Genomic DNA, 19,337 nt, shown 5'->3' with positions numbered 1-19,337 from the left:
ACTCGTTGGAGGGGGGATCTTATAGAGATGTATAAGGTGATGAAGAGGCTAGATAGGGTAGAGGCAGGGAGATTCTTTCCACTTAGAAAGGAAACAAAAACTAGAGGGCACAGCCTCAAAATAAGGGGAAGTCAGTTTAGAACAGAGTTGAGGAGGAACTTCTCTCAGAGGGTAGTGAATTTCTGGAATTGTCTGCCCATTGAAGCAGTGGAGGCGACCTCGTTGAATATATTTAAGCCACAGATAGATTTCTGATCAGTAAGGGAATTAAGGGTTATGGGGAGCAGGCGGGTAAGTGGAATTGATCCACTTTCAGATCAGCCATGATCTTATTGAATGGCGGGGCAGGCTCGAAAGGCTAGATGGCCGACTCCTGCTCCTATTTCTTATGTTCTTATGTAATTGGAAAATGAGAAATTGCTCCTCCAGTTTGTGTTGAAGGATGTCAGTTCCCTGAGGTATGGGCTCTTTGTTGTCATTACCCAGCTACCCCCCTGTCACTGACTTCAAAAACCGACCCATTGCCCCTGTTCAAAATGACCAGCACGTCACCAGCCTTGCCGAGATCCTCACACACATCATTGGTGCTCAGTTTCATGCCCATCACTCATTATCTAGCCTGGCCTTTGTTCAGTCAACACCACCATGGAATTTATCTTTAGCTCCCATCAGAAGTTTTGGGTGGGAGATTAGTGATCCCTGTGTTCACAACTCGTGGATGTCAGAGGTACGGCTAACAGGTGCAGCTCCTCAGAACCTCCACCATGTGCCTCCCTCCGCTCCCGGATACCCCTCCCCTAACTGCCCTCCCATTTGTGATCAATTCCAACCTCTTTATAACCCACTCCACACGTTTCAATATATAAATCTCATCAATAAATGTAAGTCGCTGTATTATTGGTGATTTTCATGTACAAGGGAAGGAATTGTGTATGATCTGATCCAACATTTCGAGAACAAATACTGAAATCTGAAAATATGAAATGGCAAAGTTTCCAAATGAGGATATTAGGGAGGGTGTGTTAGTATCTTCCATTGTGGAATGTGTAACACTTTGTGCTTTGTTGTTGGGACAGACATGCCTTCTGGTTTGGCCGCACTCGCTATATACTCGGGCGATTTGAAAGTGTGTTCAGCAACTTTAACCTACTACACTGACATGGAAGAAATTGAAAATCTCCTGAAGAATACCATCAACCCTATGGAATTCATGTGCCAGGCAAGTACATTTAACTAGCACCGGTAACATGGTTACACCCAGTTCAAAGAATCAAGTCAATCCCAGCGGGAGAGGACGCGGCGGAGAGTTATACCGAGTGTGGGTTCATGTCGAGAAAAGCAGAGGTTTAATCAAGGCATTCAAAATCATGAATAGTTTGCTGGATTAAATAGTGAGAACCAGGTTCATGTAGTAGAAAGGTCAGTAACCAGGGGAACAGGTTTAGGGCAATTGATAAAAGCAGCAAAAATGGGGATGAGGAATCTTTATTTAGGTAGTGGGTTCTTACATTAACAAATGTATTGCAGAACTAAATAGGGTAGCTCACTGGTTAGCATTGTTGTCTCACAGCATCAGTGCCCCGGGTTCAATCCCAGCCTCGGGTGACTGTCTGTGCGGAGTCTGCACACTCCCTTTGTATCCGTGTGGGTTTCCTCGGGGTACTCCGGTTTTCTTCCACACTCCATGGGTTAGGCAGATTGGCCATGCTAAATTGCCCCTTAGTGTCCAAAGATGTGCAGGTTAGGGGGATTGGCTGTGGTAAATTGCTCCTTAGTTTCAGGGGGATTAGCAGAGTAAAAATGTAGGGTTACGGGGGAAGGGCCTGGGTGGGATTGTTGTCAGTGTAGGCTCGATGGGCTGAATGGCCTCCTTCTGCTCTGTAGGGAGTCAGGAGCTTTCAAAAGGGAAATGGATAAATAATTAAAGGGAAAATAAAGTGAAAAGTGCCCCATGAGAAAAGCAAGTAAATGGAAACAATGGCGCTTTGATAGACTCACATTTTGTCCTTTCTATCATTCTGGGACCAAATGAGAATATTCTCTGTACATCAAATTAGATTAGCAACAATATTAAAGCATTCTATAAAAGCGGAATGGCGTGGTGGCATGTTATTGGACAGAAGGGTGATCTTGGCTGGTAGTATCTATAGTTCGATGTCTGTAAAATTATATTGGAATATCATAGTAACTAGGTATTTGTAGTTTGACCCATCAGCATTGGCCAGCTGATGTTTACCAACAGTGTTCAGCTTGGTTTTGTTACAAGTCAAGAGGATTAAAGATTGCAGGTCAGGCGATTGAATCATTTGATCGATATCCTTCCAATTCTCAGTGAAAAACTCAGCTTGTCCCAACTTGCCATAATTGTCAGTTTGATCAATGAGATTAAATAACTGGTGTGGGACTTGGGAAAAAATATAGCATTGATGAAATACAATCAGTGTGAGGCACAATATTGTGGCAGTGTCGAGGGAGCTTTACTCTGTATCTAACCCCGTGCTGTCCCTGTCCTGGGAGTGTTTGATGGGGGACAGTGTAGAGGGAGCTTTACTCTGTATCTAACCCTGTACTGTACCTGTCCTGGGAGTGTTTGATGGGGGGACAGTGTAGAGGGAGCTTTACTCTGTATCTAACCCTGTACTGTACCTGTCCTGGGAGTGTTTGATGGGGGGACAGTGTAGAGGGAGCTTTACTCTGTATCTAACCCCGTGCTGTACCTGTCCTGGGAGTGTTTGACGGGGGACAGTGTAGAGGGAGCTTTACTCTGTATCTAACCCCGTGCTGTACCTGTCCTGGGAGTGTTTGATGGGGGGACAGTGTAGAGGGAGCTTTACTCTGTATCTAACCAGTCCTGGGAGTGTTTGATGGGGGACAGCTTTACCCTGTGTCTATGTCCCTGTGAGCAGCGAACATCTGGGTATCCTGAATGAGATGTGTCCCAATGCCTTCCTTACTTAAATTACGTTCAAAATTCACAAGAAAAGTTAAGGAATAAAGTTGTATTTTGGCGTTGCTGGCTAATGGCACTGTGTGTATGAGCCTGTGGTTGCTGCTGAACCTACAATAAAGGGATATGAGAAATGAAAAGAACTGGAACTTTCTAAAAAGGGGAAGTAACAGCCCAGCTTGTAGAGAAGGAAATGTTTGTTCTAAGCTGTTACTAAGGGTAAGAGAGGTTAATCCTTCGAATCAGGGCAAAGGCTAATATTGGGTAAGACTGATGCTGAAATGTCAAGATTGTAAAGGTGCGGAAGTGAAGGTTTTCTCGGGAAGAATGGATTCCAACACATTTGGGTTAGTGTTTAACTGTGAGAATTGTTTTGGAATCAGTCAAGAATTCTGCTGCTGATTAACTCATGGGCTGGACTTGACCCGTGTCAGGAGCAGGTCAGAATGATGCCCTCCAGACCAGCCTGGAGATTCCACTGATAGGAATCGAGTCCGTCCTGGACGCTTCTTGAACTATGCAAAACTGGAGCATCCGGATACAACAAGGTGCGATATTTCCAGAGATTGGATCACAAATCATAGAATCATAAGTGCAAAGAGGCCCTTCGGCCCATCGACTCTGCACTGACACATGCTAAAAACCTCTCCTCCCACCTATTCCCATCAGCCAGCACTTGGCCTATAGCCCTGAGTGTGATGATGTGCCAGTTGTTCATTCCAGGTATTTTTTAAAGGATGTAAGCTCACCTCTCCTCCCCTCTCAGACAGCCCATTCCAGACCCTCATCACCCTCTGGGTAAAAGGTTTTGCCTCACATTCCCCCCCACAAACCTCCTGTCCCTCACCTTGAACATGTGCCCCCTCGTGACTGACCCTTCATCTAAGGGGAACAAAATTAGGCTTGGAATCACCGTGCAGTCCTGAGGGGGTGCTGCAGTGTTGAAGGTGCTGTTTTCCAGATGAGACGTGAATCCATGTCTACCCCCTCGATAGATAGAGATTCCCGTTGTATTATTTTGAAGGAGGACACGGGAGTTAAATGCAGTGGGCTGAAATTTCAAACCATTCCTGCCTGCGGGATCTTCTGATCCAACTGATGTCAACCCTCCTCCCACCCCCAGATCTTATTGTCTGTGTACTCACTTTGACAAACCCTGAATGTTGTGTAAGATACAATTCCAAAACCAGTCTTTCTTTTGTAACCTCCTTTTTTGTGAGAAGGGCAGAGAGAGAGAGAGACACAGAGAGAGAGAGAGAGAGAGACACACACACACACACACAGACACAGAGAGAGAGAGAGAGAGAGACACACACACACACACACACACACACAGACACAGAGAGAGAGAGAGAGAGAGACACACACACACACACACACACACACACACAGACACAGAGAGAGAGAGAGACACAGAGAGAGAGACACACAGAGAGAGACACACACAGAGAGGCACACAGAGAGGCACACAGAGAGACACAGAGAGAGAGAGACACACACACAGATAGAGAGAGAGAGAGAGAGACACACACAGACAGAGAGACACACACAGACAGAGAGAGACACAGACAGTGAGAGAGACAGAGAGAGAGAGAGAGAGAAAGAGACACAGAGAGACACAGAGAGAGAGAGACAGAGAGAGAGAGAGAGAGACACACACAGAGAGAGAGAAGAGAGAGACAGACACAGAAACAGAGAGAGAGAGACACATAGATCGACAGAGAGAGACACACATAGAGACAGAGACACAGAGAGAGAGAGACAGAGAGACATACAGAGAGAGAGAGAGACACGGAGATAGAAATAGACAGAAAGAGAGACACAGTGAAAGAGAGAAACAGAGACAAAGGGTGCCACGGTAGCACAGTGATTAGCACTGCTGCTTCACAGCTCCAGGGACCTGGGTTCGATTCCCGGCTCGGGTCACTGTCTGTGTGGAGTTTGCACATTCTCCTCATGTCTGCATGGGTTTCCTCCGGGTGCTCTGGTTTCCTCCCACAGTCCAAAGGTGTGTGGGTTAGGTTGATTGGCTGTGCTAAAACCAACCTTTAGTGTCCTGAGATGTGTATGTTAGAGGGATTAGCGGGTATAATATGTAGGGATATGGGAGTAGGTCCTGGGTGAGATTGTGGTCAGTGCAGACTCGATGGGCTGAATGGCCTCTTTCTGCACTGTAGGATTTCTATGAGAAAGAGGAAGCAGCCCTGGAACTGTTGTTGATTTGTTTGTTTCATGTCCTTGAACCACTATCGGTGTTTGGGAACATTTGCACGTTCCAGTCCCAAACAGATCTCCAGCTGAAGATTAATTTGAAACACATGGAAAGGGTCTTGTGTCGGTTATAACTCTGCCCTAAACTTTGTGATTAAGGAAGTGGAATTATTTGCGATTTAAGACAGGTGCACCATCTCAGCTGGGGCTGTGATCATTGAATGTGAGTGTTTGTGGTTCTTTTGATGTGTTGTTTTGCAGTGTAGCCACGCTGACTGAGTCTGCCTTATAATTAGACACAAACACAGAGGAATGCCTCAGCTTAGGTTCAATGAACCTTCTGATAACTCCCCAATCTCTCTTCCGATGGATCATTCTCTACAGTTAGTTATGAGTGTGGACAGGCTGTGATGCAGAATCTGCTGTTCACCCTGAGTCACTCTTTGGATTTTTCTCCCGGAGGTGGGAAGGACTTTAGCCCATCCGCAGTTCCAGCCTCAGGCCTGAACCATCTCCCTGGATTGGGTGTATTGGTCACGCGAGGTGAGGTTGTGCGAAAATTCCCACTGCCGGGAGGCAGCCCGTCAAAGTTGAGGCTGTAATCCAGTCATCCCGGCAATTCCCCAGTGAGGGGCGGAGGAGTCCCTAAAACAACTGTGGGGATGTAGGCCCATTGGAACAACCATTGTTTTCAATTCATTTTACCGGACATGAGTGTCGCTGGCTAGGCCAACATTTATTGCCCATCCCTAATTGCCCTTGAGAAGGTGGTGGCGAGCTGCCTTCTTGAATTGCGGCAGTCCTAAGGTGGAGGTACATCCCCAGTGCTGTTAGGGAGGGAGTTCCAGGATTTTGACCTAGTGACAGAGAAGGAACAGCCAATATATTTCCAAGTCAGGGTGATGAGTTGTTTGAGGGGAAACTTTCAGGTGATGGTATTCTCTGGTCTCTGCTGCCCTTGTTCTTCTAGCTGGTAGTTGTCATGAGTTTGGAAGGAGCTATCTAAAGAACTTTGGTGAGTTCCTGCAGTGCATCTTGAGGATGGTACACCCGGCTGCCACTGTGTATCAGAGAGAATGATTGTTAGTGAATGGGGTACCAATCAAAGGGGCTGATTGCTCCTGGAAGGATTTTGAGCTTCTTGAGTGTTGTTGGAGATGCACCAATCCAGGCAAATGGCAAGTATTCCATCCCACTCCTGACTTGTGCCTTGGAGATGGTGGACAGGCTTTGAGGAGTCAGGAGGTGAGTTATTCACAGGAGGACTCCCAGCCTTTGACCTGCTCTGGTAATCACAGTATTTATATGGTTAGCCCAGTTGATTTTCTGGTCAGTGATAACCTCAGGATGGTGATAGTGGGGGATTCAGTGATGGTCAAGGGTTGATTATTAGATTCTCTCTTCTTGGAGGTGGTCATTGCCTGGCACTTGTTACTTGCTACTTGTCAGCCCAAGCCTGGGTATTGTCCAGGTTTTGCTGCATTTGAATATGGACAGTGATTAGCACTGCTGCCTCAGAGCACCAGGGACCCTAGTTTGATTCCTGGTTTGGGTGACTATCTGTGTGGAGTTTGCACATTCATCCCGTGTCTGCATGGGTTTCCTCCCACAGTCCAAAGGTGTGCGTGTTAGATGCATTGGCCATGCTAAATTGCCCCTTAGTGTCCAGGATGCTTAGGCCAGAGGGAATAGCAGGGTAAATACGTGATATTTCCGGGATAGGGCCTGGGTGGGATTGATGTCAGTGCAGACTGGATGGACCAAATGGCCTCTTTCAGCACTGTAGGGATTCTATGATTTTATGATTCTAGTGTCTGAGTTGCCGCAAATGATACTGAACATTGTGCAGTCAGCATCAAACATGCCCACTACTGACCTTATGACAGAGGGAAGGTCATTGATGAAGCAGCTGAAGATGGTTGGGCCTCGGACACTGACCCTGAGGGGCTCCTGCAGTGATGTCCTGGAGCTGAGACCACCACAACCCTCTTCCTTTGTGTCAGGTATGCCGCCAACCAGCAGAGAGATTTCTCCCTGATTCTCATTGATTCCAGGGCTCCTCAATGCCCCACGCTTGGTCAAATGTGGCCTTGATGTTAAAGGGCTGTCACTCGAGCGTCAGCTCTGGAAATCGGTTCTTTTGTCCATTTTTAAACCAAGGCTGTAATGAGGTCAGGAGCTGAGTGAATCTTCCAGAACCAAACTAGTCGAGACAAGAGACTAGGCTTCCCTCTCCACCCCCACCACCCCCATGGGTGTCAGGGGTAGGTTCTTTACCCAGAGGGTGGTGAGGGATTGGAATGCCCTGCCTGCTGCAGTTGTAAATGCGTCTAGTTTGGGGTCGTTTAAGAGATCCGTGGATAGGTTTATGGATGGAAAGGGTTTGGTTTAGGTTAGAGGGTCATTGTTTTTTAACTGGTCGGCGCAACATCGTGGGCCGAAGGGCCTGTTCTGCGCTGTAATGTTCTATGTTCTATGGACAGATCAACGTCTGGGTGAGTGACAGTAACTGGGCTGAGAGGGAAATAGGAAGGGAGGCCTCAGGCTTTGGCTCCCACTCCTCTGCACCCCGGTATTTACCCAGAATGATAGACCCAGCAAGAATAGAAGGGAGAGACCGAGTGGCACCAGATCTGAAACCTTCACCACACCCCCCCCCCCCCCCCCCCCCCCCCCCCGTCCCCATCCGTCCATACCCAATGTTGGCTGAATTCTGAAGGATCCAGCCCATTGGATAGTGATCAGGAGTCAGACTGTCAGAGGCCTTTGCAGGCTCTGAGTGCAGAGGTCACTGCTGGACCGCCCCTCCCCCCGCTGACATCAGCTAATCTGACACTGAACGGTTTTTGACTTTTGGCCAGTCCCATCAAAGCAGCCGCCATGTTGAGAAGGCCCAGAGAAAGGGGCGGGGCCACTGTTTGTGCTCAGGGAGATTGGCCAGCTGTGACACGCTGGGTGGGTGAATGTCCAACTGCTCCGGAATCAGCACTTCCCAATGATTAAAACCCCTGCCTAGTTTCCAAGGCAATCCCACTGACTTATTGATTTGTTACATATATCCTCATCTTAAAGCTGGAGATCTGAAATCAAAACAGAAACTGCTAGAAAAACTCAGCGACTCCATTATACCGTCAGAGAGAGAGAGAAGTGACACTTTTGAGTCCGATGTGACAATTTTTCAGTTTATATTACGGTCTCCACCCTCGGTTCACAGATATGAAATAGCACCAATGAGTTTCCTGTTGGATTCCCACCTGATCCAATCTCTCAGCAGGCTTGCACTGGGGCAGGAAAGGTCTCAGACCCCAAGGCCCCAGTTGAGGTCCACAACTGGCCAGTTAGGGGCCATTTCCTGCCCAGCCCTCAATTTTTCGGAGGACTGAGTATATAAATTAACAGCTCATGCTGCAGCTGTACAGAACCTTAGTTAGACATCATTTAGAATATTGTGTAAAATTCTGGTTGCCACGCTATCAGAAGGATATGGATGTTTTGGAGAGGCTACAGAAGAGGCTTACCAGGATGTTGCCTGGTCTGGAGGGTATTAGCTCTGAGGAGAGGTTGGATAAACTCGGTTTGTTCTTGCTGGAACGATGGAGGTTGAGGGGTGACCTGATCGAGGTTTACAAGATTATGAGTGACATGGACAGAGTGGGTAATCAGATGCTCTTTCCTAGGGTAGAAAAGTCAAGTACTGGGGGACATCGGTTTAAGGTGTGTGGGGAAATGTTTCGAGGAGATGTGTGAGGGAAGTTTTTTTACACAGAGGGTGGTGAGTGTCTGCCCGGGGAGGTGGCGGGAGCAGATACGATAGCAACATTTGAGGGGCGGTTGGACAAATACATGAATAGGATGGGAATGGAAGGATACGGACTCTGTTAGTGCACACGGTTTTACTTTAGACAGACATCATGATCAGCACAGGCTTGGAGGGCCAAAGGACCTGTTCCTGTGCTGTATTTTTCTTTGTTCTCTTTGTTCCTTGGCCAGAGGAATTCTGGCCTCTGGGTTTCAGATCTCGAATGTGCTGCTGTGCCCCCATCAATGCCCCTTTCTAATTTTGGGTGCCACCCACCCCATTACCTCCTTCCTGCCTCCGGCCTCTCCCAATCACCCACTTTCCACCCCCAGGCCTCCCACAACAGGTCAGAGGCTAGAGATTCTGTGGAGACAACTCACCAAAAGCCTCTTCGCTATCTACGTTCTAAATTTATTTATTAGTGTCACAAGTAGGCTTACATTAACACTGCAATGAAGTTACTGTGAAAATCCCTTAATCGCCACACTCCAGCGCCTGTTCAGTTACACTGAGGGAGGTTTTAGCATGCACCTCACCAGCATGTCTTTCGGACTGTGGGAGGAAAGTAGAGCACCCGGAGGAAACCCATACAGACACGGGGAGAATGTGCAAACTCTGCACAGACAGTGACCCAAGCCGGGAATTGAACCTGGGTCCCTGGCGCTATGAGGCAGCAGTGCTAACCACTGGGCCACTGTACCGCCCAACAAGGCACAAGTCAGGAATGCAATGGAATATCTTCCACCTGCCTGGATGATTGTAGATCCATCCACCGGCTTAAGTTCACCTGTTCACTCCCATCATCACTAACACTGTGGCAGTGTGTGTACTATCTACAAGATGCACTGCAGGAACTCATTAAGGTTTCTTCAGCATCTTCCAAACCCACAACCTCTACCGCCTAGAAGGACAAGAGCAGCAGATACCTGGGAACACCCTCACCTGAAGATTGGAAAGCGGCTAATGTTACGCCGTTGTTTAAGAAGGGTGCCAGGCAAAAGGCAGGGAATTATAGGCCTGTTAGTTTAATGTCTGTTGTAGGTAAAATGTTAGAATCCGTCATCAAGGAGGAAATAGCGAGGCATCTTGAGGGGAATTGTTTGGTAGAGCAGACGCAGCACGGTTTCGTTAAGGGGAAGTCGTGTCTGACAAATTTACTGGAGTTCTATGAGGATGTGTCTAGGGCGGTGGATAGAGGAGAGCAGGTGGATGTGGTCTTTCTGGATTTTCAGAAGGCGTTTGACAAGGTACCTCACAGGAGGTTATTGCAGAAGGTCAGGGGGCATGGAGTTGGGGGTAGGGTGTTAGCGTGGATAGAGGATTGGTTGTCAAATAGGAGGCAGAGAGGTCAATGGGTGCTATTCGGATTGGCAGATGGTGACTAGTGGAGTGCCCCAGGGGTCGGTGCTGGGGCCTCAGCTATTTACCATTTATATAGATGATCTGGAGGAGGGAACCGAGTGTATGGTGTCGAAATTTGCTGATGACACCAAGATTGGTGGAAAGGCAAATTGTGCGGAGGGTGGGGAGAGTCTACAGAAGGATCTAGATAGGCTGAGCGAATGGGCCAGGAAATGGCAAATGGAATTTAATGTTGGCAAGTGCGAGGTGGTCCACTTTGGTAGGAATAATGGTAGGAAGGACTATTACTTACGTGGAGAAAAACTGCAGCAGGCGACGGCGCAGAGGGACCTCGGGGTCCTTGTGCATGAGTCGCAAAAACCCAGCTTGCAGGTGCAGCAGGTGGTCAGGAAGGCGAATGGGACGCTGGCCTTCATTGTGAGGGGGATTGAATATAAAAGTAAGGAGGTCTTGCTGCAGCTGTATAGGGCGTTGGTGAGGCCGCAGCTGGAGTACTGTGTGCAGTTTTGGTCGCCGTACTTATGCAAGGATATTTTGGCCCTGGAGGGAGTGCAGAGGAGGTTTACTAGGCTGATGCCGGAGTTGAGGGGGTTGAGCTATGAGGAGAGGCTGAATAGATTAGGCTTGTACTCATTAGAGTTTAGAAGAATGAGGGGAGATCTCATTGAGATGTAGAAGATGATGAATGGGATGGATAGGATAGAGGTGGAGAGACTCTTCCCGCTCAGAAAGGATAGTAGGACTAGGGGGCACAGCCTCAAGATAAAGGGGGGGGCGGTTTAGAACAGAGTTGAGGAGGAACTTCTTCACTCAAAGGGTGGTGAGTCTCTGGAATTCTCTGCCCATTGAAGTGGTGGAGGCTGCCTCGCTAAATATTTTTAAGACGCGGGTTGATGGGTTTTTGATAAGAGAGGGGATTAAGGGTTATGGGGAGAGGGCGGGAATGTGGAACTGAGCCACGACAGATCAGCCACGATCTTATTGAATGGCGGGGCAGGCTCGAAGGGCTAGATGGCCTACTCCTGCTCCTATTTCTTATGTAAGTCACTCATTATCCTGATTTGGAAAAATATTGGCCGTTCTGTCACTGCCACTGGGTCAAAATCCTGGAATTCCCTCCCTGACAGCACTGTGGGTGTACCTACACCTCAAAAACCACAGAAGTTCAAGAAGGGAGCTCACCACCACCTTCTCGAGAGCAATTAGGGATGGGCAATAAATGTTGGATGCTCGCCTTGCTAACAACTATGCTATGAATGAACTAAAACAAAGTGTGATGGTTTACGAGAAAGTTTTCTTCAAACTCCCGATAATCCACACCCAGTCAGCTTGCACGGGTGTGAATCCAGCAGCTCACCTTGTCTTACCATTACGCGGGTGAAGAACCTGGAGTGTGGGGAAGGTCCATATGGGTACCAACAACGTAGCTAGGACTCAGAACGAGGTTTGGAGAGGTTAGGGCGGCACGGTAGCACAGTGGTTAGCACTGCTGCTTCACAGCTCCAGGGTCCTGGGTTCGATTCCCGGCTCGGGTCACTATCTGTGTGGAGTTTGCACATTCTCCTTGTGTCTGCGTGGGTTTCCTCCAGATACTCTGGTTTCCTCCCACAGTCCAAAGATGTGCGGGTTAGGTTGATTGGCCATGCTAAAAAATTGCCCCTTCGTGTCCAGAGTAGCGGAGGTTAGAGGGATTAGTGGGTATAATATGTAGGGATATGGGGGTAGGGCCTGGGTGGGATTGCGTTCAGTGCAGACTCGATGGGCCGAAGGGCCTCTTTCTGCACTTTAGTGTTCTATGATCTACCCAAGAGCTAAATTAAAAAGCGGACACACAAAGCTGGCAATCTCTGGATTAATGCCTGAGTGATCAGCAAACCTGTGTGGAGTAAATAAGTTCAGAGAGTTGACTGCATGACTCAGGATTGGTGCAGGAGAAATGGTTTGTAATTTATGGCACAATGGTGCCAGTATTGGGGAAAGTGGAGCCTGTATCTTTGGAATGGTTTGGGCATGCAGAGGGATCTGGGCGTGCAGGTCCACACTTCCCTAAAGGTGGCAACACAAGTGGCCAAGGTGATTAAGAAGGCACCCATCACTCTCTGTGTAAAAAAACTTGCCTTGTACATCTCCTTTAAACCCTGCCCCTTGCGCCTTAAACCTGTGCCCCCAAGTAATTGACTCTTCCACCCTGGGAAAAAGACTCCTGACTATGCATTCTGTCCGTGCCTCTCATAATCTTGTTGACTTCTATCAGGTCTCCCCTCAACCTCCGTCGTTCCAGTGAGAACAAACCAAGTTTCTCCAACCTCATTTCGCAGCTGATGCCCTCCATACCAGGCACCATTCTGGTAAATCTTTCCTGTACCCTCTCCAAAGCCTCCACATCCTTCTGGTAGTGTGGCGACCAGAATTGAACATTATATTCCAAGGTGCAGCCTAACTAAGGTTCTATAAAGCTGCAACGTGACTTGCCAATTTTTAAACTCAGTGCCCCGGCCGATGAAGGCAAGCATGCCGTATGCCTTCCTGACTACCTTCTCCACCTGCATTGCCACTTTCAGTGACCTGTGCACCTGTACACCCAGATCCCTCTGCCTATCAATACTCTTAAGGTTCTGCCATTTACTATATATTTCCTATCTTTAATAGACTCACATTTGTCTGGATCAAACTCCATCTGCCAATTCTCCACCCAAGCCTCCAACTGTTCTATATCCTGCTGTATCCTCTGATGGTCCTCATCGCTATCCATAAATCCACCAACCTTTGTGTCATCCGCAAACCTGCTAATCAAACCGGTTACATTTTCTCCCAAGTCATTTGTGTATATTACGAATAGCACTGATCCCTGAGCAATGCCACTTGTCACAGCCCTCCATTCAAACACACGCCCTTCCACTGTTACCATCTGTTTTCCATGACTGAGCCAGTTCTGTATCCACTTTGCCAGCTCACCTCTAATCCTGAGAAACTTCACCTTCTGCACCAGTCTGCCATGAGGGATCTTGTCAAAGGCCTTACTGAAGTCCATATAGATAACATGTACTTGTGTCCCTGCATACCCTCATCAATCAATCAATCATCTTTGTCACTTCCTTAAAAATCTCAGTCAAGTTAGTGAGACATGACCTCCCCTTCACAAAACCATGGTGTCTCTCACTAATACGTCGACTTATTTCCAAGTGGGAACAAATCCTGTCTTGAAGAATCCTCTCCAATAATTTCCTTACCACTGATGTAAGGCTCACTGGGTTGTAACTGCCTGGATTATTCTTGCTTCCCTTCTGAATCAAAGGAACAACATTGACTATTCTCCAATCCTCTGGAACCTCCCTTGTAGCCAGAGAGGATACAAAGATTTCTCTCAATGCCCCAGAAATTTCCTCCCTTGCCTCTCTCAGTATTCTGCGGTATATTCCATGAGGCCCTGGTGATTTGTCTACCTCAATGTTTCTCAAAAACCCCAATACCTCCTTTTTGATCTCAACATGACCCAAACTATCTACACATCCTTTCCCAGACTCATCATCCTCCAAGTCCTTCTCTTTGGTGAATACTGACACAAAATACTCATTTAATACCTCACCCAGTTCCTCTGGTTCCACACATAGATTCCCTCCCCTGTCCTTAAGTAGGCCAACCCTCTCCCTGACTACCCTCCTACCCTTCATATATGTATAAAAAGCCTTGGGATTTTCCTTAATCCTGCTGGCCAATGCTTTTTCATGACCCTTTTTAGCCCTCCTTACTCCTTGCTTAAGTTTCTTTCCACTTTCCTTGTATTCCACACTTGCTTCCTGTGTTCCCAGCCTCCTAGTTTTGACAAATGCTTTCTTTTCCTCTTTGACTAAGCTCACAATATCTCTCGTTATCCCAGGTTCCCAAAGCTTGCCATACTTATCCTTCATCCTTACAGGAATGTGCCGGTCCTGAATTCTCATCAACTTACACTTGGAAGCCTCCCACATGCCAGATGTTGATTTCCCTCAAACATCTGCCCCCAATCTACATTCTTCAGTTGCTGCCTAATATTGCTGTAATTAGTCTTCCCCCAATTTAACACCTTAACTTGAGGACTACACTTATCTTTATCCACCAGTATCTTAAAGCTTACTGAATTGTGGTCACTGTTCCTGAGCTGCTCCCCTACTGAAACATCGACCACCTGGCCAGGCTCATTCCCCAATACCTGGTCCAGTATGGGCCCTTCCCTAGTTGGACTACCTACATATTGCTTCAAGAAGCCCTCCTGGAAGCTCCTTACAAACTCTGTCCCATCCATGCCCTAAGTGAGTCCCAGTCAATATAGGGGAAGTTAAAATCTCCCACCATAACAATGCCAAAATCTGCCTACGTATCTGTTCCTCAATCTCCCGCTAGCTGTTGGGTTGCCTATAGTAAACCACTAATATTGTGACTACACCCTTCCTATTCCTGAGCTCTACCCATATTGCCTCGCTGTGTGAACCCTCCGAGGTGTCCTCCCGCAGTACAGCAGTGATGTTCTCCTTAACCAGTAGTGTAACTCCCCCACCCCTTTTACATCCCCCTCTAACACACCTGAAACATCTGTATCCTGGAGTGTTAAGCTGCCAATCCTGTCCTTCCCTTAACCAAGTCTCTGCAATAGCAACAACATCATAGTTCCAAGTACGAATCCAAGCTCTAAGTTCATCTGCCTTAACTGCTACATTTCTCACATTGAAACAAATGCACTTCAGTCCACCAGACCCTCTTTGATTAGCAGCTATGCCCTGCCTGCTCATTCCCTGAGTCTTACTGGCCCTACTCTCTGATTCCCCTTCTGTTAATCCACCTTTGCTTTGGTTCCCACCCCCTTGCCAAACTAGTTTAAATCTTCCAAAACTTGGTTAAATTGTGGTTTTTCAATATATAACACCTTTGCATATTTTGTTCCAGGTACATTGTGAATTCTCACTATATATATATAAATTACCTTAACTGAGCCCACTTACTATAGTAAAACGAAACTGAAGGTTCTCATATAAGAATTCTACACTCCCCCCAGCCCCCGGTCACTTTTGTTGTAAGAATTGAAAAGCAGAGAACTTTTACAAAGAGTGTGAAACTTGTAAATGGTGATGTTGGGAGAGATCAGAATGAGCTAATACCAGAAATGCAGAAAATTAGCTTCAAAGCAAAACACTACAGATGCTGGAGTTCTGAAGTAAAGAAGTGAACTTGCCGATGCAACAAGCAATTAGGAAAGTGAATGGTATGTTGGCCTTTATTTTTAAGAAGATTGCAGTCCAGGAATAAGGAAGTCTTACTACAATTGTCCAGGGCTCTAGTGAGACCACATCTGGGATACTGTGTCCATATTTAAGAGAAGATATACTTGTACTGGAGGCAGTACACTGAAGGTTCACTAAATTCATCCCTGTGATGAGAGGCTGAGTGTATTTGACCCATTTGGCAGGTGACCTTATTATAATGTACAAGATTATGGAGATATTAGAAATTTCCCTTCTCGAACTTAGAACAAGTTGGGTTTGGTTACCTTACTGGGCTGGACAGCTGGTTTAAAAGACCAGTCTATAGTCATCTGGGATTTATGGTGACTTTACCTTGAACAAATGGGCAGGATCAGGACCAGCGGGGAACATTTAAAGCTTGAGATGAGAAGTAATTCCTTCCCTCAAAGGGCTATGAATTTTGGAATTCTCTACCCCAGAGAAATTGAATACATTTAAGGCTAGGATAGGTTTGGTCTCTCAGGAAATCAAAGAATATGGAGAGTGGAGTAGGGTTGAAGCTAGATCAGCCATGATGGTATGGAATGTCGGAACAGGCTCAATAAGGTCCACTCCTGATCCTACTTGCTGAGTTTTCAGGGTTTTGGAATTGCTTTTCCAGATTTGGCCATGCATGTTGCCTCCATTCTTTCTCTATTGTTTCTGACCTATCGGATCAAGGGAGAGACTTGTTTCACAAATCATATGGATGTTACCTGTGAGGACATCTCAGCTTGACTTTACTTGAGAAGCTGAGTTAGAGAGAGAGATTAAATAGGTTAGGACTTTATTCCCTGGAGCATAGAAGAATGAGGGGAGATTTGATAGAGGTGTATAAGATTTTGACAGAGTGAATGCAAACAGGCTTTTTCCACTGACGCTAGGGGAGAAAAAAACTAGAGGGAATGGGTTAAGGATGAAGGGGGAAAAATTTAAAGGGAATATTAGGGGGGGCTTCTTCACACAGAGAGTGGTGGGAGTGTGGAATGAGCTGCCGGATAAATGCGGGGTCACTTTTAACATTTAAGAAAAACTTGGACGGGTTCATGGATGAGAGGGGTGTGAAGGGATATGGTCCAAGTGCAGGTCAGTGGGACTAGGCAAAAAATGGTTCAGCACAGACAACAAGGGCCAAAAGGCCTGTTTCTGAGCTGTAATTTTCTATGGTTTCTATGAAACACCACTTCGTATTGGTGAATAATTTTGTGTTTGGAATGGTGTGAGGAGTCACGCGAAACCCCTGGTGAGAATAACCAGCTCAATCATCGTGTAGCAATTACCAAAGACTATTTAATAAATTAAGGGAAAGACAAATACACATGAATAGGATGATAATATCTTAAAACAATTAGATATACAAATTACTAAGCACATCATAGTTATATAGAAATTACCCCTTGTTCCAAAATATACCTGCGATCCTTGAATTCCTTTAGACTTTCCTGTTCTGAATCAACATTTAAATTAAATAAATCTATCAGCCACACCCAGCTTATATAGTTACCACACAATACATGATTGAGTCCGGGAAATGGGTTTTCTGAGTCCAGTGAAGGTATTTGAACTGCTTTTTCGAATTTATCTGCACCATTTGGCCCTCAGGCTTCTTGGATGTTAAAGTGGACTCTTGGCTTTAAGATGTTAAACTGTCCTGTCAGCTGTTAGATATTACAATGCTTGCCTGATTCTGCAATCATACCCCGGTTCCTCTTTGATTCCCCTCTCTGTGCATTTGGACTGTCAGCATCTCTCGCATTCAATGGCTCTCAAAATTATCATCTACATACCTCCACTGAGCTCTCAGTCTTCTAGGTAAGCTGTTTCCTGATGCAGGGGCTATTTACACCTTATTCTGTCAGGATGCCTGCTAGTGTCATTACTGGAAAGGTTGAAGATCATTGTTCTCTATGAAATACTGCGACTGTTGTCGCTGGGCAGGTCGCTTGGTAGATCATTCCTTGTTAAATTCTTATTCTTACCATTATTAGGCAAATCTGTGGCACTTACTGGTCATTACCTCCCAATAGTTCAAAATGGGGAAGTGTGAGGCCTTTCACTTTATATCAAAGTGATATTAGAATGGGGTATTTATTCATAGATCCCTGAAGGCAGCAGAGCAGGTGAACCATGTCTAATCTGATTTGATTTGATTTATTATTGTCACGTGTATTGGTATACAATGTTGTTTCTTGCATGCTGTACAGACAAAGCATACTGTTCGTTAAGCATAAGGGGAGAAGGAAAGAAGAGAGTGCAGAATGTGGTGTTACAGTTATATGTGCAGAGAAAGATCAACTTAATATAAGATAGGTGCATTCAAAAGCAGCAGGGAAGAAACTGTTCTTAAGTCAGTTGGTATGTGATCTCAGACTTTCATATCTTTTTCCCAATGGGAGAAGGTGGAAGAAAGTATGTCTGGGGTGTCTGGGGTTCTTGATAATGCTATCTGCTTTTCTGAGGCAATGGGAAGTGTAGACAGAGTCAATGAATAGTTAATAATTAAGAAGGCGTACGGGAGTTTTGCTTTTATCAGTTGTAGTATAGAATAAAAGAGCAGGAAATAATGTTGGAGTTATACAGAGGGTTGGTTAGGCCACAGCTGGAGCACTGTGCGTCGTTCTGGTCACCTCACGACAGGAAGGATGTGACTGCACCAGAGGGGGTTACAGAGGAGATTCAGCAGGATGTGACCCTGGGACGGAGCATTTGAGCTTTAAGGAGAGACTGGATAGGCTTGGATTGTTTTCTCTAGAGCAGAGAAGGCTGAGGGGGAACATGATTGAGGTGGATAAGATTCTGAGGGGTCTGGACAGGGTGAATAGGAAGCAGCGGTACCCCGGGTTGAGGGGTCAATCACGAGGGGAGTTAGTTTTAGTATGAGGGACAGAAGATTCACACAGCGGGTGCTGGGAGTCTGGGAAGCAGTGCCTGGGAAGGTAGTGGAGGCTGGAAAAAATATTTGGATGAGCACTTGAAATATCGTAACATTCAAGGCTACGGAAGAAGTGCCGGAAGATGGTATTAGGGTGACTTTCGTGCTAGTTATTGTCGATGGGCTGAAGGGCCTTTCCTGATATGACACTATGGGTGGGACTTTCTGGCTGCGCTCTCCCTGAGGTCAATGGACGTTTCCAAGGTCTGCCCCTTACCCCCTACTATCCTCATGGTGGGTGGGACAAGAAAAATTACCCCAGTGACTCTATGACGAGACAGGAACAGAGACTTGGGGCTGTTGGTACTAAAATCTAGTGCAAAGGTACAAATAATAATTGACAAGACTAAAGGAGAGTTGGATTTTAGGGTTGGAAGAGTATGGTGTGGATCGATTGTATACAGCTCTGGTTAGACTGTATCATAGAACATAGAACATAGAACATTACAGCGCAGAACAGGCCCTTCGGCCCACGATGTTGCGCCGACCAGTTACAAAAACAATGACCCACTAGCCTATACCAATCCCTTTTCGTCCATAAACCTATCCAGAGATCTCTTAAACGCCCCCAAACTAGACGCATCTACAACTGCAGCAGGCAGGGCATTCCAATCCCTCACCACCCGCTGGGTAAAGAACCTACCCCTGACATCCGTCCTGTAGCTACCCCCCCTTAATTTAAAGTCATGCCCCCTCGTGCTAGCTTTCTCCATCCGAGGAAAAAGGCTATCACTATCCACCCTATCTAAACCTCTAATCATCTTATATGTTTCAATAAGATCCCCTCTTAGCCGCCTTCTTCCCAACGAAAACAACCCTAGATCCCTCAGT

The 19,337-nt window shown here is 46.5% G+C and overlaps 1 protein-coding gene across 1 annotated transcript in view; it reads left to right on the top strand.

Annotated features, from left to right (window-relative positions):
* pik3ap1 (phosphoinositide-3-kinase adaptor protein 1) overlaps positions 1-19,337 on the top strand; it is a 101,429-nt gene that overhangs the window by 34,998 nt on the left and 47,094 nt on the right. The window contains exon 5 of the mRNA XM_080215772.1: positions 1,077-1,219. Coding sequence (XP_080071898.1) covers positions 1,077-1,219 — 143 coding nt within the window. The remainder of the gene's footprint in view (positions 1-1,076; positions 1,220-19,337) is intronic.

This window comes from Carcharhinus amblyrhynchos, chromosome 31 (genome assembly GCF_965287045.1).
Source record: "Carcharhinus amblyrhynchos chromosome 31, sCarAmb.v2.hapA, whole genome shotgun sequence".
Classification (NCBI taxonomy): domain Eukaryota; kingdom Metazoa; phylum Chordata; class Chondrichthyes; order Carcharhiniformes; family Carcharhinidae; genus Carcharhinus; species Carcharhinus amblyrhynchos.
This window is presented reverse-complemented; position numbering and strand designations above follow the sequence as displayed.